The following is a 22,374-nucleotide window of genomic DNA, read 5'->3' on the forward strand; positions in this document are numbered from 1 at the left end:
CCACTATCCCTCCCCCTTCCCCTCAGAACGTGCCCCACGGCCACGGCCCGAGCCCCCCGCCCCACAGCTACCCACTATCCCTCCCCCTTCCCCTCAAAACGCGCCCCACGGCCACGGCCCGAGCCCCCCGCCGAGCCCCCTGCCCCACAGCTACCCACTTTCCCTCCCCCTTCCCCTCAGAACGCGCCCCACGGCCACGGCCCGAGCCCCCCGCCGAGCCCTCCGCCCCACAGCTACCCACTATCCCTCCCCCTTCCCCTCAAAACGCGCCCCACGGCCCGAGCCCCCCGCCGAGCCCCCTGCCCCACAGCTACCCACTTTCCCTCCCCCTTCCCCTCAAAACGCGCCCCACGGCCCGAGCCCCCCGCCGAGCCCCCTGCCCCACAGCTACCCACTTTCCCTCCCCCTTCCCCTCAGAACGTGCCCCACGGCCACGGCCCGAGCCCCCCGCCCCACAGCTACCCACTATCCCTCCCCCTTCCCCTCAAAACGCGCCCCACGGCCCGAGCCCCCCGCCGAGCCCCCTGCCCCACAGCTACCCACTATCCCTCCCCCTTCCCCTCAAAACGCGCCCCACGGCCCGAGCCCCCCGCCGAGCCCCCTGCCCCACAGCTACCCACTTTCCCTCCCCCTTCCCCTCAGAACGTGCCCCACGGCCACGGCCCGAGCCCCCCGCCCCACAGCTACCCACTATCCCTCCCCCTTCCCCTCAGAACGTGCCCCACGGCCACGGCCCGAGCCCCCCGCCGAGCCCTCCGCCCCACAGCTACCCACTATCCCTCCCCCTTCCCCTCAGAACGCGCCCCACGGCCACGGCCCGAGCCCCCCGCCGAGCCCCCTGCCCCACAGCTACCCACTATCCCTCCCCCTTCCCCTCGGAACGCGCCCCACGGCCACGGCCCGAGCCCCCCGCCGAGCCCTCCGCCCCACAGCTACCCACTATCCCTCCCCCTTCCCCTCAAAACGCGCCCCACGGCCCGAGCCCCCTGCCCCACAGCTACCCACTGTCCTCCCCCTTCCCCTCAGAACGCGCCCCACGGCCCGAGCCCCCCGCCGAGCCCCCTGCCCCACAGCTACCCACTATCCCTCCCCCTTCCCCTCAGAACGCGCCCCACGGCCCGAGCCCCCCGCCGAGCCCCCTGCCCCACAGCTACCCACTATCCCTCCCTCTTCCCCTCAGAACGCGCCCCACGGCCCGAGCCCCCCGCCGAGCCCTCCGCCCCACAGCTACCCACTATCCCTCCCCCTTCCCCTCAAAACGCGCCCCACGGCCCGAGCCCCCCGCCGAGCCCCCTGCCCCATAGCTACCCACTGTCCTCCCCCTTCCCCTCAGAACGCGCCCCACGGCCCGAGCCCCTCGCCGAGCCCCCCGCCCCACAGCTACCCACTATCCCTCGTCCTTCCCCTCAGAACGCGTCCCACGGCCACGACCCGAGCCCCCCGCCGAGCCCCCTGCCCCACAGCTACCCACTATCCCTCCCCCTTCCCCTCAGAACGTGCCCCACGGCTAGAGCCCCTCGCCGAGCCCCCTGCCCCACAGCTACCCACTATCCCTCCCCCTTCCCCTCAGAACGCGCCCCACGGCCCGAGCCCCCCCGCCCCACAGGTACCCACTATCCCTCCCCCTTCCCCTCAGAACGCGCCCCACGGCCACGGCCCGAGCCCCCCGCCGAGCCCTCCGCCCCACAGCTACCCACTATCCCTCCCCCTTCCCCTCAAAACGCGCCCCACGGCCCGAGCCCCCCGCCGAGCCCCCTGCCCCACAGCTACCCACTATCCCTCCCCCTTCCCCTCAGAACGCGCCCCACGGCCCGAGCCCCCCGCCGAGCCCTCCGCCCCACAGCTACCCACTATCCCTCCCCCTTCCCCTCAGAACGCGCCCCACGGCCCGAGCCCCCCGCCGAGCCCCCCGCCCCACAGCTACCCACTATCCCTCCCCCTTCCCCTCAGAACGCGCCCCACGGCCCGAGCCCCCCGCCGAGCCCCCCGCCCCACAGCTACCCACTATCCCTCCCCCTTCCCCTCAGAACGTGCCCCACGGCCTGAGCCCCCCGCCGAGCCCCCTGCGCCACAGCTACCCACTATCCCTCCCCCTTCCCCTCAGAACGCGCCCCACGGCCACGGCCCGAGCCCCCCGCCGAGCCCCCTGCCCCACAGCTACCCACTGTCCTCCCCCTTCCCCTCAGAACGCGCCCCACGGCCTGAGACCCTCGCCGAGCCCCCCGCCCCACAGCTACCCACTATCCCTCCCCCTTCCCCTCAGAACGCGCCCCACGGCCCGAGCCCCCCGCCGAGCCCTCCGCCCCACAGCTACCCACTATCCCTCCCCCTTCCCCTCAGAACGCGCCCCACGGCCATGGCCCGAGCCCCCCGCCGAGCCCCCTGCCCCACAGCTACCCACTATCCCTCCCCCTTCCCCTCAGAACGCGCCCCACGGCCACGGCCCGAGCCCCCCGCCGAGCCCCCTGCCCCACAGCTACCCACTATCCCTCCCCCTTCCCCTCAGAACGCGCCCCACGGCCACGGCCCGAGCCCCCCGCCGAGCCCCCTGCCCCACAGCTACCCACTTTCCCTCCCCCTTCCCCTCAGAACGCGCCCCACGGCCCGAACCCCCCGCCGAGCCCTCCGCCCCACAGCTACCCACTATCCCTCCCCCTTCCCCTCAGAACGCGCCCCACGGCCCGAGCCCCCCGCCGAGCCCCCCGCCCCACAGCTACCCACTATCCCTCCCCCTTCCCCTCAGAACGCGCCCCACGGCCCGAGCCCCTCGCCGAGCCCCCCGCCCCACAGCTACCCACTATCCCTCCCCCTTCCCCTCAGAACGCGCCCCACGGCCCGAGCCCCTCGCCGAGCCCCCCGCCCCACAGCTACCCACTATCCCTCCCCCTTCACCTCAGAACGCGCCCCACGGCCCGAGCCCCCCGCCGAGCCCCCCGCCCCACAGCTACCCACTATCCCTCCCCCTTCCCCTCAGAACGTGCCCCACGGCCCGAGCCCCCCGCCCCACAGCTACCCACTATCCCTCCCCCTTCCCCTCAGAACGCGCCCCACGGCCCGAGCCCCTCGCCGAGCCCCCCGCCCCACAGCTACCCACTATCCCTCCCCCTTCCCCTCAGAACGCGCCCCACGGCCCGAGCCCCCCGCCGAGCCCTCCGCCCCACAGCTACCCACTATCCCTCCCCCTTCCCCTCAGAACGCGCCCCACGGCCACGGCCCGAGCCCCTCGCCGAGCCCCCCGCCCCACAGCTACCCACTATCCTTCCCCCTTCCCCTCAGAACGCGCCCCACGGCCCTAGCCCCCCGCCGAGCCCTCCGCCCCACAGCTACCCACTATCCCTCCCCCTTCCCCTCAGAACGCGCCCCACGGCCATGGCCCGAGCCCCCCGCTGAGCCCCCTGCCCCACAGCTACCCACTTTCCCTCCCCCTTCCGCTCAGAACGCGCCCCATGGCCCGAGCCCCCCGCCGATCCCTCCGCCCCACAGCTAACCACTATCCTTCCCCCTTCCCCTCAGAACGCGCCCCACGGCCACGGCCCGAGCCCCCCGCCGAGCCCCCTGCCCCACAGCTACCCACTATCCCTCCCCCTTCCCCTCAGAGCGCGCCCCACGGCCCGAGCCCCCCGCCGAGCCCTCCGCCCCACAGCTACCCACTATCCCTCCCCCTTCCCCTCAGAACGCGCCCCACGGCCACGGCCCGAGCCCCCCGCCGAGCCCCCTGCCCCACAGCTACCCACTATCCCTCCCCCTTCCCCTCAGAACGCGCCCCACGGCCCGAGCCCCTCGCCGAGCCCCCCGCCCCACAGCTACCCACTATCCCTTCCCCTTCCCCTCAGAACGCGCCCCACGGCCCGAGCCCCCCGCCCCACAGCTACCCACTATCCCTCCCCCTTCCCCTCAGAACGCGCCCCACGGCCCGAGCCCCCCGCCGAGCCCTCCGCCCCACAGCTACCCACTATCCCTCCCCCTTCCCCTCAGAACGCGCCCCACGGCCATGGCCCGAGCCCCCCGCCGAGCCCCCTGCCCCACAGCTACCCACTTTCCCTCCCCCTTCCCCTCAGAACGCGCCCCATGGCCCGAGCCCCCCGCCGATCCCTCCGCCCCACAGCTAACCACTATCCCTCCCCCTTCCCCTCAAAACGCGCCCCACGGCCCGAGCCCCCCGCCGAGCCCTCCGCCCCACAGCTACCCACTATCCCTCCCCCTTCCCCTCAAAACGCGCCCCACGGCCCGAGCCCCCCGCCGAGCCCTCCGCCCCACAGCTACCCACTATCCCTCCCCCTTCCCCTCAGAACGCGCCCCACGGCCATGGCCCGAGCCCCCCGCCGAGCCCCCTGCCCCACAGCTACCCACTTTCCCTCCCCCTTCCCCTCAGAACGCGCCCCACGGCCCGAGCCCCTCGCCGAGCCCCCCGCCCCACAGCTACCCACTATCCCTCCCCCTTCCCCTCAGAACGCGCCCCACGGCCCGAGCCCCCCGCCGAGCCCTCCGCCCCACAGCTACCCACTATCCCTCCCCCTTCCCCTCAGAACGCGCCCCACGGCCACGGCCCGAGCCCCCCGCCGAGCCCCCTGCCCCACAGCTACCCACTGTCCTCCCCCTTCCCCTCAGAACGCGCCCCACGGCCCGAGCCCCTCGCCGAGCCCCCCGCCCCACAGCTACCCACTATCCTTCCCCCTTCCCCTCAGAACGCGCCCCACGGCCCGAGCCCCCCGCCGAGCCCTCCGCCCCACAGCTACCCACTATCCCTCCCCCTTCCCCTCAGAACGCGCCCCACGGCCATGGCCCGAGCCCCCCGCCGAGCCCCCTGCCCCACAGCTACCCACTTTCCCTCCCCCTTCCGCTCAGAACGCGCCCCATGGCCCGAGCCCCCCGCCGATCCCTCCGCCCCACAGCTAACCACTATCCTTCCCCCTTCCCCTCAGAACGCGCCCCACGGCCACGGCCCGAGCCCCCCGCCGAGTCCCCTGCCCCACAGCTACCCACTATCCCTCCCCCTTCCCCTCAGAGCGCGCCCCACGGCCCGAGCCCCCCGCCGAGCCCTCCGCCCCACAGCTACCCACTATCCCTCCCCCTTCCCCTCAGAACGCGCCCCACGGCCACGGCCCGAGCCCCCCGCCGAGCCCCCTGCCCCACAGCTACCCACTATCCCTCCCCCTTCCCCTCAGAACGCGCCCCACGGCCCGAGCCCCTCGCCGAGCCCCCCGCCCCACAGCTACCCACTATCCCTCCCCCTTCCCCTCAGAACGCGCCCCACGGCCCGAGCCCCCCGCCCCACAGCTACCCACTATCCCTCCCCCTTCCCCTCAGAACGCGCCCCACGGCCCGAGCCCCCCGCCGAGCCCTCCGCCCCACAGCTACCCACTATCCCTCCCCCTTCCCCTCAGAACGCGCCCCACGGCCATGGCCCGAGCCCCCCGCCGAGCCCCCTGCCCCACAGCTACCCACTTTCCCTCCCCCTTCCCCTCAGAACGCGCCCCATGGCCCGAGCCCCCCGCCGATCCCTCCGCCCCACAGCTAACCACTATCCTTCCCCCTTCCCCTCAGAACGCGCCCCACGGCCCGAGCCCCCCGCCGAGCCCCCCGCCCCACAGCTACCCACTATCCCTCCCCCTTCCCCTCAGAACGCGCCCCACGGCCCGAGCCCCTCGCCGAGCCCCCGCCCCTCAGCTACCCACTATCCCTCCCCCTTCCCCTCAGAACGCGCCCCACGGCCCGAGCCCCTCGCCGAGCCCCCCGCCCCACAGCTACCCACTATCCCTCCCCCTTCCCCTCAGAACGCGCCCCACGGCCCGAGCCCCCCGCCGAGCCCCCCGCCCCACAGCTACCCACTATCCCTCCCCCTTCCCCTCAGAACGCGCCCCACGGCCCGAGCCCCCCGCCGAGCCCTCCGCCCCACAGCTACCCACTATCCGTCCCCCTTCCCCTCAGAACGCGCCCCACGGCCACGGCCCGAGCCCCCCGCCGAGCCCCCTGCCCCACAGCTACCCACTATCCCTCCCCCTTCCCCTCAGAAGGCGCCCCACGGCCCGAGCCCCTCGCCGAGCCCCCCGCCCCACAGCTACCCACTATCCCTCCCCCTTCACCTCAGAACGCGCCCCATGGCCCGAGCCCCCCGCCGAGCCCCCTGCCCCACAGCTACCCACTATCCCTCCCCCTTCCCCTCAGAACGCGCCCCACGGCCCGAGCCCCTCGCCGAGCCCCCCGCCCCACAGCTACCCACTATCCCTCGTCCTTCCCCTCAGAACGCGCCCCACGGCCACGGCCCGAGCCCCCCGCCGAGCCCTCCGCCCCACAGCTACCCACTATCCCTCCCCCTTCCCCTCAGAACGCGCCCCACGGCCCGAGCCCCCCGCCCCACAGCTACCCACTATCCCTCCCCCTTCCCCTCAGAACGCGCCCCACGGCCCGAGCCCCCCGCCGAGCCCCCCGCCCCACAGCTACCCACTATCCCTCCCCCTTCCCCTCAGAACGCGCCCCACGGCCACGGCCCGAGCCCCCCGCCGAGCCCTCCGCCCCACAGCTACCCACTATCCCTCCCCCTTCCCCTCAGAACGCGCCCCACGGCCCGAGCCCTCCGCCCCACAGCTACCCACTATCCCTCCCCCTTCCCCTCAGAACGCGCCCCACGGCCCGAGCCCCTCGCCGAGCCCCCCGCCCCACAGCTACCCACTATCCCTCCCCCTTCCCCTCAGAACGCGCCCCACGGCCCGAGCCCCCCGCCGAGCCCTCCGCCCCACAGCTACCCACTATCCCTCCCCCTTCCCCTCAGAACGCGCCCCACGGCCACGGCCCGAGCCCCCCGCCGAGCCCCCTGCCCCACAGCTACCCACTGTCCTCCCCCTTCCCCTCAGAACGCGCCCCACGGCCCGAGCCCCTCGCCGAGCCCCCCGCCCCACAGCTACCCACTATCCTTCCCCCTTCCCCTCAGAACGCGCCCCACGGCCCGAGCCCCCCGCCGAGCCCTCCGCCCCACAGCTACCCACTATCCCTCCCCCTTCCCCTCAGAACGCGCCCCACGGCCATGGCCCGAGCCCCCCGCCGAGCCCCCTGCCCCACAGCTACCCACTTTCCCTCCCCCTTCCGCTCAGAACGCGCCCCATGGCCCGAGCCCCCCGCCGATCCCTCCGCCCCACAGCTAACCACTATCCCTCCCCCTTCCCCTCAGAACGCGCCCCACGGCCCGAGCCCCTCGCCGAGCCCCCCGCCCCACAGCTACCCACTATCCCTCCCCCTTCCCCTCAGAACGCGCCCCACGGCCCGAGCCCCCCGCCCCACAGCTACCCACTATCCCTCCCCCTTCCCCTCAGAACGCGCCCCACGGCCCGAGCCCCCCGCCGAGCCCTCCGCCCCACAGCTACCCACTATCCCTCCCCCTTCCCCTCAGAACGCGCCCCACGGCCATGGCCCGAGCCCCCCGCCGAGCCCCCTGCCCCACAGCTACCCACTTTCCCTCCCCCTTCCCCTCAGAACGCGCCCCACGGCCATGGCCCGAGCCCCCCGCCGAGCCCCCTGCCCCACAGCTACCCACTATCCCTCCCCCTTCCCCTCAGAATGCGCCCCACGGCCCGAGCCCCCCGCCGAGCCCCCTGCCCCACAGCTACCCACTATCCCTCCCCCTTCCCCTCAGAACGCGCCCCACGGCCACGGCCCGAGCCCCCCGCCGAGCCCCCCACCCCACAGCCCCCCACTTTCCCTTGTCCTTCCCCTCAGAACGCGCCCCACAGCCGAGCCCCCCGCCCCACGGCCGAGATGCCCCAGCCGAGCCCCACGGCCGAGCCCCTGCCGAGCCCCATGGCCAGAGACTGACCCCGCCGAGCCCCCCGCCCCACAGCCACCCACTTTCCCTCCCCCTTCACCTCAGAACGCGCTCCACGGCCAAGCCCTCCGCCCCACGGCCAGCCCCCGCCGAGCCCCCCACCCCACAGCCGAGACAGCCCCGCCGAGCCCCGCACCCTCTGCCCCACAGCCGAGACGCCCCCGCCGAGCCCTGCACCCCCCGCCCGAGACGCCCCCGCCCCACGGCCAAGCCCCCCGCCGAACCCCAGGCCCAAGGCAGCGCCTGCCGAGCCCCCGGGCCAGGGCTGAGACGGCTCCCGTCGGGCCCCCTGCCCCAGGGCCGAGACGGCCCCCGCCGAGCCCGCCTCCAGTGTGGCTAACTTTCATGGTTGTGTTGTGAGCCATATGACAAGGACTGTTCTCCTTAATCCCCTGCTCCTGGAATCACATGGATCTGTGGTGAGTTCAGCCGTCGTTCTCCGTGGGGGTGGTGAATGCTTCCCAAGGTGCCCAAAATGCTCGGAGAACAGATGTCGACTCAGAAGACCACCGGGTCTATTGTTTTTACATAATGCCATGACTTTTGGGGAGCTCTGTCGTTATTTTTGGACATTTGGGGTTGGCAACACTGTGCCTGAGCGCCAAGATGGCCACCGGGCCCACGCCAAGCCCACCTCAGCGCCAAGATGGCAGCACGGGATGGGTGGGGAAGTACAGCTGGCTGGACGTCTTAGCCAAGCAGCCCGAGCAGGTTGCCCCAGCCGCGCTCCAGGCCCCACCGTGGGTTGGGGCCCTCTGGGCTGGGGCGCCCTGGCACCAGGCAGAAACCAGCCCCCAACTAGAGACATGGACCATGCAAGCTCAGGGACAACAGGAGGGATTGGGAGGGCGTAGGGGGGCAAATAATGGGGAGGTAAAGCATGGGAGGAGGGGGGTACAGATGCCCCCCAACCCCGGCCATCACCATGAGTGGGATGGGGGCTCAGGCCCAGAGAGGGGGTTGCAGGGGGCTGGTCCTGGCTGGAGCGAGGGGTCAGGGGTCCCCAGGTCAGTGTCCATGGGTCCGAGTTGGGGAGCTGTGTCCGCAGAGGGACCTTCCCAGCACCGGCCCCACCACCCCGCCCGCATCACTGACCCACATGCCCCTCCACCCCGGCGTAGGCCCGCCCACATGGCTGACCCACATATGCCCCTATGCCAGCGCCGGCCCCGCGAGCTCCACTGACCCACACGCCCCTCCCCCCGACTGTGCCAGCCCCACCAGCACCACTGACCCACACACCCCTCCAAAGCCATCAGTGAAGGGTCAGGCATGGCTGGTCACCCCCAGGGGGCAGGGGGGCTCAGCTGTGCCCCAGAGTAACAAGCCAGCAGTTCTTTGCAAGGAGAGCCCCCCCATCACCCCAGAATCCCAGCACAGGGGCTTTCTGGAAACCATGACAAGCTGGGTGACCAGATACCACGACATTTGGGTCTTTTTCCTATGCAGGCTCCTATTACCCCCCACCCCCTCTGCCGATTTTTCACATTTGCTGTCTGGTCACCCAAGGGGGCAGGCAGGGCCGGGTTAGCAGGGACTGAGGTCAGGAGTGAGGGGCACCTGCAGGGCCGTGGGGCAGGGCTGGCTAGCAGGGGCTGCGGGTCGGGAGGCAGAGGCACTGACGGGGCCGTGGGGCAGGGCTGGGCTAGCCGGGGCTGCGGGTCGAGAGTGAGGGGCACCGCCAGGGCGGTGGGGCAGGGCTGGGCTAGCAGGGGTTGCGGGTCGGGAGTGAGGGGCACTGGCAGGGTCGTGGGGCAGGGCAGGGCTGGGCTAGCAGGGGCTGCGGGTCGGGAGGGAGGGGCACCAGTGAGGCTGTGGGGCAGGGCTGGGCTAGCAGGGGCTGCGGGTCGGGAGTGAGGGGCACTGGCAGGGCCATGGGGCAGGGCTGGGCTAGCAGGGGCTGCGGGTCGGGAGCGAGGGGCACCAGCGGGGCCGTGGGGCAGGGCTGGGCTAGCAGGGGCTGCGGGTCAGGAGTGAGGGGCACCGGCAGGGCCGTGGGGCAGGGCAGGGCTGGGCTAGCAGGGGCTGCGGGTCGGGAGGGAGGGGCACCAGCGGGGCCATGGGGCAGGGCTGGGCTAGCAGGGGCTGCGGGTCGGGAGTGAGGGGCACTGGCAGGGCCGTGGGGCAGGGCAGGGCTGGGCTAGCAGGGGCTGCGGGTCGGGAGGGAGGGGCACTGACAGGGCCGTGGGGCAGGGCTGGGCTAGCCGGGGCTGCGGGTCGAGAGTGAGGGGCACCGGCGGGGCCGTGGGGCAGGGCTGGGCTAGCAGGGGCTGCGGGTCGGGAGTGAGGGGCACTGGCAGGGCCGTGGGGCAGGGCAGGGCTGGGCTAGCAGGGGCTGCGGGTCGGGAGGGAGGGGCACTGGCGGGACCGTGGGGCAGGGCAGGGCTAGCAGGGGCTGTGGGTCGGGAGGGAGGGGCACCGGCAGGGCCGTGGGGCAGGGCTGGGCTAGCAGGGGCTGCGGGTCGGGAGGGAGGGGCGCCAGGCCTACTCCGAGGTTTGGCACAGCAGTGGTTAAGGCAGCCGGGGGAGGGGACAGTGGCTCAGCCCATGGCTGCGCTGCGTGGCCGAGGCCGTGGGGTGGTGCCGTGGAGGCGGCTGGGGTACGCCAGGCCCGGCCATGGGGCCCGGGGACCGTGCGGCGCTCCTGCACGTGGCCGGGGCCCGCGCTCTGGGCCTGGCCGTGATGGCCACCCGTGGCTGGACAGGGTGGCTGTGGAGGTGGGGTACGGGCACTACGCAGAGCCCCCCGTGCCCTGGCTGCCCCCCGCCCTGGCCGTGCCCTGCAACTCGCTGGTGAACCTGGGCCACGTGGTGCTGGGCTGGCCACGGGCACCGCCGCTGCTGCCGGCCGGCTTTGCCCTGCTGGCCCTGGCCGTGGGCCCGGCTCTGGACCCAGCACCTGCGGGCGGCTGTGCTGGGCCAGTGGGTCACACCTCCCGTCTTCGCCTGGCGTGGGGCTGGCAGCCCGGCCACGGGCCCGGCTCTGGACCCAGCACCTGCGGGCGGCTGTGCTGGGCCAGTGGGTCACACCTCCCGTCTTCGCCTGGCGTGGGGCTGGCAGCCCGGCCGCGGGGCGCTGGCCCTGGGGGCCGCGCTGCTGCGCTACGGGCTGGTGGTGGCCCACACACCTGGCTTTGAGGTGGCCCTGGCGGCCCACGTGGCAGGTGTGGCGGTGCCAGGGGACGTGGGCTCGGCCTGGACCACAGCAGCCGGTTTCGCCGCCTGCAGCTGGGAGGTGCCTGGCTGCCCCGTTCCGGAGACCCAGGGGCCACTTCTGGTCCAAGGGGTGTGACGGGCTGCAATTCCCCCGCGCCTGGGAAGGGGCCCAAGGCCCCGGCCCGCCCTGCCCCTGCAGTCCCTGCCCGCCCTGCCCCTGGGGCCAGGACAGCGGGCATCCTCCCCCGCCGGCTGGGGACGGCGTCCAAGCGGAATAAAGAGATGGGCGTGGCAGATTTCTGCCCGTGGCTTACTGAAGGGGATGCTGTGCTGGGAGCAGGTCCTGGGGCTTAGTAGTGGATGCTCTGGCCGGGCACAGGGGGGCTGCCTAGACAGGCTGCACCCCAGCAGATAGGTAGCCAGCAGCGGGTGAGGGGTCCCCCTATAAATGGCCCCCCCGGCACAGACTAAAAATATATAAAATGTTTTATTTTTCCAGTGACGGCTCTGTGACCCCCACCCCCAGGAAGCAAGCCGTGGGGCTCCAGGAAACGTGAACCTTCGCAGGTGGGAGCTTGTGGGTTATCTTTGCGCCCCAGACACCTGGGTCCCATGGAGCAAGGGGGAGCCGCGTGGGGGGGGGGGGTGGGCACGAGCCCCTGAGTACCAAGGTGCCACCTCCCCTGCACTTCAAAGGCGCCTTCTTGGCTGCCTGGGCCCCATGCCCGCTGGAGGGGAGGGGAGGGGAGCGTCTGCCCCTCCATTCAAAGTCACCTCCCCGGACGCCTGGGTCCCTGGATCGAGGGGGGGTTCTAGCAGCCTGGAGGTGCATTTCGGGGTGGGGCTTGCCCCCGCATCGCTGAGAACTTCATCCTTCCATATCTGTCCATCCTTCTCAGGGCTCAAAATCATCACTCTCCTCGGGCAGGCGGGGGGCCGAGCCTGCAGGGGAGGGGAGAGGGGTCAGAGCCATTGCGGGGGACAGAGACCCCACCCCCACCCCTACCCCGGGCCTCCCAGGCACGGAAAGAACCACCCTCGGGAGAAAGGAGCTAGAGGGGGGAGTTTTATGTCAGCCCCCCCCCACGCCCAGGGGCTGCTGGGAGGAGTGGGGTTACCTGCCGGGAGCTCGGAGGCCAGCACCCCCAGGCTGTCCAGCGCCCCCTGCTGGTACAGCGCCAGCCGCTCCATGATGCGCTGCCGGGCCGGGTTGATGTGAATCTGGGGGTGCAGGGACGGGGCAACACCTGCAGAGAGAGCAGGGGTCAAGGCACCCTGCCTGGGTCAAAAGTCACCAGACTGAGGGGTCAGAGGTTACAGCAAGCATGGGGTAAAGGGCCATGTCAGCTGGAGTCAAAGGTCACCCGGGCCAGGGTCCAGCAGGAGCAAACATGGGGGCAGCGGAGAACACTGTGTGCCTCAGTTTCCCCATGTGCAATGAGGGAGTGGGAGGGGCGTTTGTTGCTGCAGGGGACTAGGTGTGACCTCACCTGGCAGCCAGGACCCCAGATACTGGCCTGGAGACAGGGGACCCAGAGACTGGTGCCCAGGAGGACCCCCAGCTCAGGAGCAGCCGCTTCTGGCCAGGGGGGCAAGGGTCTGGCGACCAGTTCCGGTGGGGGAGGAGCTGGAGCCCCTGGGGACCAAGACAGGCCCAGCTGGGGTCAGATGTGCAGTGTGACCCTGGTGACTCCTGCCGATTGGGCGGGCGGGGTGCCTCTGAGGCCCCTCCCCCTCCCTCCCTCAAGGGGCTGGGGGTTGGGGGGTTGCAGGCTCCAGGAGGGGGCTCTCGGCTGGGGTTTGGGGTGTGGAGGGGGAGGGCTCCAGCCAGGGATGAGGGGTTCGGGGTTCCAGCAGCGCTTACCGCGGCTCTGTGCTGCCCTCGTGCCCGCAGCTCCCATTGGTCGCGGTTCCCAGCCAATGGGAACTGTGGAGCCGGCGCTGGGGGGGGGGAGGCAGCGCAGGGAGCCTCCCTGGCCGCCAAGCACCTCAGGGCTGCAGGCGCCTGCTGGCTGCCCCCGGGGGGCGCATGGAGCCACAACCGGAGCCACCAGGGTCCCTTTTCCACTGGGTGGGGGCCCCGGAGCCCAGAGGAGGGGACACCCCGAGGGGCCCACAGCAGAGCCAGGCTGCTGGGGGCTCAAGGTTGCAGTCCCAGGGGGCCCCCAGCGAGAGCAGACCCCAGAGGTCTGGGACAGGGGTCAAAGGGCACTTTGGGGAGGACAGTGGGGTCAGAAGTCACCCCACAAGGACAGGACTCACCCAACCAGCTGCCCCCCTCCTCCGACAGGCTCTCGTCGCTCTCCACAGGCTGGTTGGGGGGCAGCTCTGGGGCCCTGGGGAGCGAGTCCCCCTGGGGGATCGAGGGGGGATCCCAGGGCAGCGACTTCTGTAGCCGCTCTAGGTCCTCATACACCTAGGGGGACAGGCAGAGCCGGAGAGAACCCAGGAGTCCGGGCTCCCAGCCCCCCCTGCTCTAACCTGCCAGACCCGGCTCCCCTGCCAGAGCCGGACAGAACCCAGGCATCCGGGCTCCCAGCTCCCCCTGCTCTAACCCCCCCCCCCCCCGACCCCGCTCCCCTGCCAGAGCCGGAGAGAACCCAGGCATCCGGGCTCCCAGCTCCCCCTGCTCTAACCCCCCCCCCCCCCCGACCCCGCTCCCCTGCCAGAGCCGGAGAGAACCCAGGCATCCGGGCTCCCAGCTCCAACCCCCCCCAGACCCCGCTCCCCTGCCAGAGCCGGAGAGAACCCAGGCATCCGGGCTCCCAACTCCCCCTGCTCTAACCCCCCCCAGACCCCGCTCCCCTGCCAGAGCCAGAGAGAACCCAGGCATCCGGGCTCCCAGCTCCCCCTGCTCTAACCCCCCCCCCGACCCCGCTCCCCTGCCAGAGCCGGAGAGAACCCAGGCATCCGGGCTCCCAACTCCCCCTGCTCTAACCCCCCCCAGACCCCGCTCCCCTGCCAGAGCCAGAGAGAACCCAGGCATCCGGGCTCCCAGCTCCCCCTGCTCTAACCCCCCCCCCCCGACCCCGCTCCCCTGCCAGAGCCGGAGAGAACCCAGGCATCCGGGCTCCCAACTCCCCCTGCTCTAACCCCCCCCAGACCCCGCTCCCCTGCCAGAGCTGGAGAGAACCCAGGCGTCCGGTACCTGGGCCATGGGCGGGCGCCGTTTGCTGCGTTTCTGGAGGCAGTGGGTCGCCAGCCGGCCCAGCGCAGGGCCCAGCCCCTCCGGACACGGCCCGACCCGCGAGTCCACGTGGCTCCGGAAGATCCTGGTGCCGACCCGAGTCGCCCGAGCGTCCTGGTCTGGGCCCGTCACTGCCCGCTGCGATCGCCCGGGACCCTCGCCCACCTCAGCCTCCTCCTCCTCTGCGACCAGATCCTTCTGTGGGGTGGGAGGGTCGGGGGTGAGGGGCACCAGCAGGGCTGGGGGGCAGCCCGGGGCAGCTGGGGGTGGGAGGTCGGGGGTGAGGGGCATGCGGGGGGGGGGGGTGTCAGCGTCTCTCACCAGGAACTTTGTCCGTCCGCGTCCGTCTGTCTCCAGGGCCCGTCTCCCCGTCAGCGTTTCCAGCAGCACCTAGGGGGCCGAGGGGGTTGCTGAAGGCTCCAGCATGGGAGGTTGGGGGGGTGGCGGGAAGATCCCCCCCATCCCTCATGGGAGACCCAGGTCGGGTTAGTCTGAGCTCTTAGGGGGAGGGGTCCAGGAACTCCTGCTCCGTTTCCTCCCCCCCGGATACCTGACCCCCCAGGCAAGAAAAAAGGGGAGTCTGACCCCCTGAGGTTGGGGGGGTCTAGTGGAGGGGCCTCAGGCAGGGGAGCACGCGGGGGCTGGTACTCACCACACCGTAGCTATAGGTGTCGATAGCGGGGGACAGGGCCCCGCTCTGCACGTACTCGGGGGGCAGGTAGGCCAGGGTGCCCCGCACCGTGTGGGTCCGGCCCAGGCTGGCGCTGAGCCCCCCGCTCCCCGCCTGGCCCCGCCCGGCCCGCGCCAGCCCGAAGTCGCCCAGCCGGGGGCGCAGCACCTGGTCCAGCAGGATATTCGAGCTGGGGGGAGGAGACATGGGGTGAGACATGGCCCCCGCAACGCCCCCTGCTGCCCTCCTCCCCAAGCCCCGCTCCCCGGGCCCCCACCCCGCGCCCCCCACGAACCCCCTCACCTCTTGATGTCCCCGTGGATCAGGCTGGGTGTGTCGTGGTGCAGGAACTGGACGGCTCGCGCTGTCCCCACCAGCACCTCCAGCCGCTGGGCCCACGTCAGGGGGGGGCGCCCGCCCTGGGGGAGCAGAGGGGGGTGAATGGGGGAGGGGCCCCTCACGCTGGGGGGAGGGGCCATGTCCTGCTTCCCTTAGGGCGAGGGAGGAGGGGGCCCAAGGCTGTGTCCCCAGGGAATGGGACTGGGGGGTCCTGGAGCCCAGGCAGCCTGAGCCCCGGGGGGGCTGGGAGCCGAACGACCCACCTGGAGACTCCTGCCCGGGGGGCCCAGCACAGCCCGCTCCTCCCCGGCCCCGGCCCCCGCCCTTTGCTTGCAGCTGGGGGGGTGGCTCCCAGGGGTGGGGGTTACCTGGCCACTCAGCCGATCCTCCAGGGACCCGTTGGGCATGAAAACGTAGACGAGGCAGAAATGGTCCCGCTCGGCGCAGAACCCCCCGAACTCCACGATGTTGGGGTGCCGGAACCTGGGGGCGGGAGTTAGTGGGGAGGGTCACCCCAAATTCCTGGGGCCAGGGTGAGTGCAAAGCATTCTGGGTAGGTCCCAGGGCGCTGGTCCCACTGGAGCCCCTCGCTCCCGCCCATAGCCCCCCGCCCCCACGGCTGGCACCCCTCGCTCCCGCCCCGTAGCCCCCAGCCCCGCCCAGCCGGTGCCCCTCACTCCCGGCCCCGCCAGCCCCCTCGCTCCCACCCATAGCCCCCAGCCCCGCCCGGCGCCCCTCACTCCTGACCGGCCCGGCCCCGCCCGCCCCCTCGCTCCCGCCCCATAGCCCCTCGCTCCCAACCCACCCGGCCCGGCCCCGCCCGCCCCCTCGCTCCCGCCCCGTAGCCCCCAGCCCCGCCCGGCCGGAGCCCCTCGCTCCCGCCCCTGCCCGCCCCCTTGCTCCCGCCCCGTAGCCCCCCGCCCCCATGGCCGGCGCCCCTCACTCCCTGTGACGAGGTGGGGATTTCCTCGCGTGAGGGGGAAGGGGAATCTGTTCGGGACGAGCACCGGGCAGGGCAGGGGCCCGGCAGCTGGAAGGAGTCGGTCTCGGCTGGCTTGGGGTGTGGGGGAGGGGGCAACGGGGACCAGAGCCCCGGCTCTGGGCTCCCTCCCCCCCGGCTCTGGGCTCCCTCCCCCCCAAGATGGGCTTGGCTGAAAGTCACCGATTTCTGTGCTGCCGAGCTCTGTTCTACGCCGCGTTCCCACGCTGCCCGAGAGTCCCGTCTGGGGGGCAGGGCCCTCTGGCCCCCCCAGGACCCCGCCCCGGGGGACGCGCTGTAGGAAGTGCCCGGTGGGGCAGCGGAGGCTCCGGGGCCGGACCCAGGACGGTGGAAGCTGGGGCAGCGTCTTGCCCTGGGGACAGTCGGCGCCGAGAGGGGAGGGTCCCCAGAGTCCTGCCTGGCTTCAGGGGAGCAGCCCCGGGCCCGGCTGGCGCCCCCTCACTCCCGACCCACGGCCCCGGGCCCGGCCGGCGCCCCCTCACTCCCGACCCACGGCCCCCCCTCACCGTGACAGTTTCTCCACCTCGGTGAGAAAGCTGCTCCGGATGCTGCTCCAATCTAGCTCCAGGTCCTGGAGAAATGGGGGGTTAAATGAGAGTCAGGTCACCAGCCCCACAACCCCAGGGGACACAGGGAAGGGAAGGGGGCAGAGTAAAGGATTCTGGGGTGGGCCCAGTGCGAGTGGGGGCTCAAAGGATTGTGGGTAGATCAGTGGACAGGAGGAATGCAAAGGATACTGGGTAGGGCCCCCCCACCGAGGATGCTGGGTAGGGGCCCCCGTGTCCCCCAATACCTCCTTCAGCCGCTTGACCGCGTAGTCGGTGTTGCGCAGCCGGGCCCGGTACACGCAGCCGAACCCGCCTTCCCCGACCTTATGCCGCTCCGCGAAGCCGTCCGTGGCCTGCACCAGCTCCGCCAGGGGCCAGGCAAAGGGCTGGGGGGCAGGGCCCAGCACCAGGGGGGCAGGGCCCAGAGACTCCACCCCCTGCAGGGGGAGAGAGAGAGACACACACAGGGGCAGCTCCGGGCCCCCCGCAAGCAACAGAGACCCCAGAGTGCTACGGATTCTGGGTTGGACCCAATCAGACCCCTCCGCCCCCCTGCCACCATGGGCAAGACACCCCCCACAACTCCTGCCACCCAGGGCTCTCCCCCGTTATCCATCCTTGCCCCCCTACTCAGGGCTCCTCCCTCCAAGCACCCCCCACCTTCCCATCTCGGTACCTGGTCGGCAGGGGGGGCTGCGGGTGGAGGGCCGGGACCCTGGGTCCTGGTGCTGAGCAGGCTGCTGGGTGGGGGGCCAGGCAGAGGCAGCGACGGGCAGGAGGGCTCTGGGGGGTGGGGGGGGCAGAAACAGGGAGTCTGTTAGCAGGGGAAGGGGAATGGGGAGAGCTCCACCCCCCCAAGATTCAATTCCCCACCCCCAGGGGGAGGGGGGTGGAGTTACCTGGCGGGGGCTGCGGGGGTGGTTTGGGGGGGTCCCAGGTAACGGTCCAAGCTCTGCTGTCACCGGTGGGGGGGTGGGGGGCTGGAGGAGCTGAGGGAAGAAACGGGGGTCTCAGGACAGGGGGCTCGGAGGGAGGCTGCCCTGGGAAACAAAACGGGGGGTTAAAGATGGCAGCCATGCACAAAGGAACCTGACTCCACTAATCCGTCAGCCCTAAACTCCGCCCCCCACATGCCCCCACCCTTCATAGGGACCCTGGGATCCCACCACCCTGAGGCCAGGGCCGGGCTAGAAGGGGCTGCGGGTCGGAAGCGAGGGGCACTGGCAGAGCTGGGGGGGCAGGGCTGGGCTGGCAGGGCCTGGCTGACGGGGGCCGTGGGGCGGCCGTGGGGGCAGGGGGCTGCGGGTCAGAAGTGAGGGGCACTGGCAGAGCTGGGGGGGCAGGGCTGGGCTGGCAGGGCCGGGCTGACGGGGGCCGTGGGGGCAGGGGGCTGCGGGTCGGGAGCGAGGGGCACCGGGGGGGCAGGGCCGGGCTGACGGGGGCTGTGGGGCGGCCGTGGGGGCAGGGGGCTGCGGGTCGGGAGCGAGGGGCACCGGGGGGCAGGGCCGGGCTGACGGGGGCCGTGGGGGCAGGGGGCTGCGGGTCGGGAGCGAGGGGCACCGGGGGGCAGGGCCGGGCTGAGGGGGGCCGTGGGGCGGCCGTGGGGGCAGGGGGCTGCGGGTCGGGAGCGAGGGGCACCGGGGGGCAGGGCCGGGCTGACGGGGGCCGTGGGTCGGGAGCGAGGGGCACCGGGGGGCAGGGCCGGGCTGACGGGGGCCGTGGGGCGGCCGTGGGGGCAGGGGGCTGCGGGTCAGAAGTGAGGGGCACTGGCAGAGCTGGGGGGGCAGGGCTGGGCTGGCAGGGCCTGGCTGACGGGGGCCGTGGGGCGGCCGTGGGGGCAGGGGGCTGCGGGTCGGGAGCGAGGGGCACCGGGGGGCAGGGCCGGGCTGACGGGGGCCGTGGGGCGGCCGTGGGCTGCGGGTCTGGAGCGAGGGGCACCGGGGGGCAGGGCCGGGCTGACGGGGGCCGTGGGGCGGGAGCGAGGGGCGGGAGCGAGGGGCACCGGGGGGCAGGGCCGGGCTGACGGGGGCCGTGGGGCGGCCGTGGGGCGGGAGCGAGGGGCACCGGGGGGCAGGGCCGGGCTGACGGGGGCCGTGGGGCGGGAGCGAGGGGCACCGGGGGGCAGGGCCGGGCTGACGGGGGCCGTGGGGCGGCCGTGGGGCGGGAGCGAGGGGCACCGGGGGGCAGGGCCGGGCTGACGGGGGCCGTGGGGCGGCCGTGGGGCGGGAGCGAGGGGCACCGGGGGGCAGGGCCGGGCTGACGGGGGCCGTGGGGCGGCCGTGGGGCGGGAGCGAGGGGCACCGGGGGGCAGGGCCGGGCTGACGGGGGCCGTGGGGCGGCCGTGGGGCGGGAGCGAGGGGCACCGGGGGGCAGGGCCGGGCTGACGGGGGCCGTGGGGCGGGAGCGAGGGGCACCGGGGGGCAGGGCCGGGCTGACGGGGGCCGTGGGGCGGCCGTGGGGCGGGAGCGAGGGGCACCGGGGGGCAGGGCCGGGCTGACGGGGGCCGTGGGGCGGCCGTGGGGCGGGAGCGAGGGGCACCGGGGGGCAGGGCCGGGCTGACGGGGGCCGTGGGGCGGCCGTGGGGCGGGAGCGAGGGGCACCGGGGGGCAGGGCCGGGCTGACGGGGGCCGTGGGGCGGCCGTGGGGCGGGAGCGAGGGGCACCGGGGGGCAGGGCCGGGCTGACGGGGGCCGTGGGGCGGCAGCGAGGGGCACCGGGGGGCAGGGCCGGGCTGACGGGGGCCGTGGGGCGGCCGTGGGGCGGGAGCGAGGGGCACCGGGGGGCAGGGCCGGGCTGACGGGGGCCGTGGGGCGGCCGTGGGGCGGGAGCGAGGGGCACCGGGGGGCAGGGCCGGGCTGACGGGGGCCGTGGGGCGGCCGTGGGGCGGGAGCGAGGGGCACCGGGGGGCAGGGCCGGGCTGACGGGGGCCGTGGGGCGGCCGTGGGGCGGGAGCGAGGGGCACCGGGGGGCAGGGCCGGGCTGACGGGGGCCGTGGGGCGGCCGTGGGGCGGGAGCGAGGGGCACCGGGGGGCAGGGCCGGGCTGACGGGGGCCGTGGGGCGGGAGCGAGGGGCACCGGGGGGCAGGGCCGGGCTGACGGGGGCCGTGGGGCGGCCGTGGGGCGGGAGCGAGGGGCACCGGGGGGCAGGGCCGGGCTGACGGGGGCCGTGGGGCGGCCGTGGGGCGGGAGCGAGGGGCACCGGGGGGCAGGGCCGGGCTGACGGGGGCCGTGGGGCGGCCGTGGGGCGGGAGCGAGGGGCACCGGGGGGCAGGGCCGGGCTGACGGGGGCCGTGGGGCGGGAGCGAGGGGCACCGGGGGGCAGGGCCGGGCTGACGGGGGCCGTGGGGCGGCCGTGGGGCGGGAGCGAGGGGCACCGGGGGGCAGGGCCGGGCTGACGGGGGCCGTGGGGCGGCCGTGGGGCGGGAGCGAGGGGCACCGGGGGGCAGGGCCGGGCTGACGGGGGCCGTGGGGCGGCCGTGGGGCGGGAGCGAGGGGCACCGGGGGGCAGGGCCGGGCTGACGGGGGCCGTGGGGCGGCCGTGGGGCGGGAGCGAGGGGCACCGGGGGGCAGGGCCGGGCTGACGGGGGCCGTGGGGCGGCCGTGGGGCGGGAGCGAGGGGCACCGGGGGGCAGGGCCGGGCTGACGGGGGCCGTGGGGCGGGAGCGAGGGGCACCGGGGGGCAGGGCCGGGCTGACGGGGGCCGTGGGGCGGCCGTGGGGCGGGAGCGAGGGGCACCGGGGGGCAGGGCCGGGCTGACGGGGGCCGTGGGGCGGCCGTGGGGCGGGAGCGAGGGGCACCGGGGGGCAGGGCCGGGCTGACGGGGGCCGTGGGGCGGGAGCGAGGGGCACCGGGGGGCAGGGCCGGGCTGACGGGGGCCGTGGGGCGGCCGTGGGGCGGGAGCGAGGGGCACCGGGGGGCAGGGCCGGGCTGACGGGGGCCGTGGGGCGGGAGCGAGGGGCACCGGGGGGCAGGGCCGGGCTGACGGGGGCCGTGGGGCGGGAGCGAGGGGCACCGGGGGGCAGGGCCGGGCTGACGGGGGCCGTGGGGCGGGAGCGAGGGGCACCGGGGGGCAGGGCCGGGCTGACGGGGGCCGTGGGGCGGGAGCGAGGGGCACCGGGGGGCAGGGCCGGGCTGACGGGGGCCGTGGGGCGGGAGCGAGGGGCACCGGGGGGCAGGGCCGGGCTGACGGGGGCCGTGGGGCGGGAGCGAGGGGCACCGGGGGGCAGGGCCGGGCTGACGGGGGCCGTGGGGCGGCCGTGGGGCGGGAGCGAGGGGCACCGGGGGGCAGGGCCGGGCTGACGGGGGCCGTGGGGCGGCCGTGGGGCGGGAGCGAGGGGCACCGGGGGGCAGGGCCGGGCTGACGGGGGCCGTGGGGCGCTCACAGCTGGCCAGCAGGTCGCGAGCCCGGTACAGCTCCAGGTCGTCCAGCAGCGCCAGCAGCTCCCCGACCCGGGCGTTTCGGTTCGTCCAGGCCCAGAGCAGCCGCTGGGTCCGTCCGTCCGTCCCCTCGCACAGACGCAGCTCGACCTGGTCCCGCGCGATCCGCGAGGCTGCGGGGAGGGGCAGGTGTCAGCGGCCCAGCCCCCCCGGTCCCCCCTTTCCCCCCAGTGCGGCCCAGCCCCCCCCATTCCCTCCCTCGGTCCCCCCTCCCCCCCAGTGCGGCCCAGCCCCCGTTCCCTCCCCCGGTCCCCCCTTTCCCCCCAGTGCGGCCCAGCCCCCCGTTCCCTCTCTCGGTCCCCCCTCCCCTCCAGTGCGGCCCAGCCCCCCCCCCGGTCCCTCCCTCGGTGCCCCCTCCCCCCCAGTGCGGCCCAGCCCCCCCCGGTCCCGCCTTTCCCCCCAGTGCGGCCCAGCCCCCCCATTCCCTCCCTCGGTCCCCCCTTTCCCCCCAGTGCGGCCCAGCCCCCCCCCGTTCCCTCTCTCGGTCCCCCCTCCCCTCCAGTGCGGCCCAGCCCCCCCCATTCCCTCCCTCGGTCCCCCCTCCCCTCCAGTGCGGCCCAGCCCCCCCCGGTCCCTCCCTCGGTGCCCCCTCCCCCCCAGTGCGGCCCAGCCCCCCCCGGTCCCTCCCTCGGTGCCCCCTCCCCCCCAGTGCGGCCCAGCCCCCCATTTCCTCCGTCGCTGCCCCCCAGTGCGGCCCAGCCCCCCCCGGTCCCTCCCTCGGTGCCCCCTCCCCCCCAGTGCGGCCCAGCCCCCCCATTCCCTCTCTCGGTCCCCCCTCCCCTCCAGTGCGGCCCAGCCCCCCCCCATTCCCTCCCTCGGTGCCCCCTCCCCTCCAGTGCGGCCCAGCCCCCCCCATTCCCTCCCTCGGTGCCCCCTTTCCCCACCAGTGCGGCCCAGCCCCCCATTCCCTCTCTCAGTCCCCCCCTCCCCTCCAGTGCGGCCCAGCCCCCCCCCGGTCCCTCCCTCGGTGCCCCCTCCCCCCCAGTGCGGCCCAGCCCCCCCCGGTCCCCCCTTTCCCCCAGTGCGGCCCAGCCCCCCCCTTCCCTCTCTCGGTCCCCCCTCCCCTCCAGTGCGGCCCAGCCCCCCCATTCCCTCCCTCAGTCCCCCCTCCCCTCCAGTGCGGCCCAGCCCCCCCCCCATTCCCTCCCTCGGTGCCCCCCTTTCCCCCCCCAGTGCGGCCCAGCCCCCCATTCCCTCTCTCGGTCCCCCCTCCCCTCCAGTG

The 22,374-nt window shown here is 74.5% G+C and overlaps 1 protein-coding gene across 4 annotated transcripts in view; it reads right to left on the reverse strand.

Moving 5' to 3' along the window:
• Positions 1–11,440: 11,440 nt before the first annotated feature.
• Positions 11,441–22,374, reverse strand: part of IRAK1 (interleukin 1 receptor associated kinase 1) — a 12,863-nt gene continuing 1,929 nt past the window's right edge. The window contains exons 2-14 of one of the 4 annotated variants that reach the window (XM_084612343.1): positions 21,098–21,265; positions 17,616–17,756; positions 17,393–17,499; positions 16,962–17,153; positions 16,675–16,739; positions 15,537–15,651; positions 15,133–15,248; positions 14,812–15,019; positions 14,481–14,549; positions 14,121–14,357; positions 13,235–13,388; positions 12,091–12,219; positions 11,734–11,914 (exon numbers count right to left, since the gene is read on the reverse strand). In XM_084612343.1, the coding sequence (XP_084468469.1) occupies positions 11,868–11,914; positions 12,091–12,219; positions 13,235–13,388; positions 14,121–14,357; positions 14,481–14,549; positions 14,812–15,019; positions 15,133–15,248; positions 15,537–15,651; positions 16,675–16,739; positions 16,962–17,153; positions 17,393–17,499; positions 17,616–17,756; positions 21,098–21,265 (1,748 nt within the window). In that variant the 3' untranslated portion in view covers positions 11,734–11,867. Of the gene's footprint in view, positions 11,915–12,090; positions 12,220–13,234; positions 13,389–14,120; positions 14,358–14,480; positions 14,550–14,811; positions 15,020–15,132; positions 15,249–15,536; positions 15,652–16,674; positions 16,740–16,961; positions 17,154–17,392; positions 17,500–17,615; positions 17,757–21,097; positions 21,266–22,374 lie in introns of all 4 variants that reach the window. The other 3 variants (XM_084612344.1, XM_084612342.1, XM_084612345.1) reach the window with 3 other exon arrangements.

Source organism: Lepidochelys olivacea, assembly GCF_965140295.1.
Source record: "Lepidochelys olivacea isolate rLepOli2 genome assembly, chromosome: 23".
NCBI lineage: Eukaryota > Metazoa > Chordata > Testudines > Cheloniidae > Lepidochelys > Lepidochelys olivacea.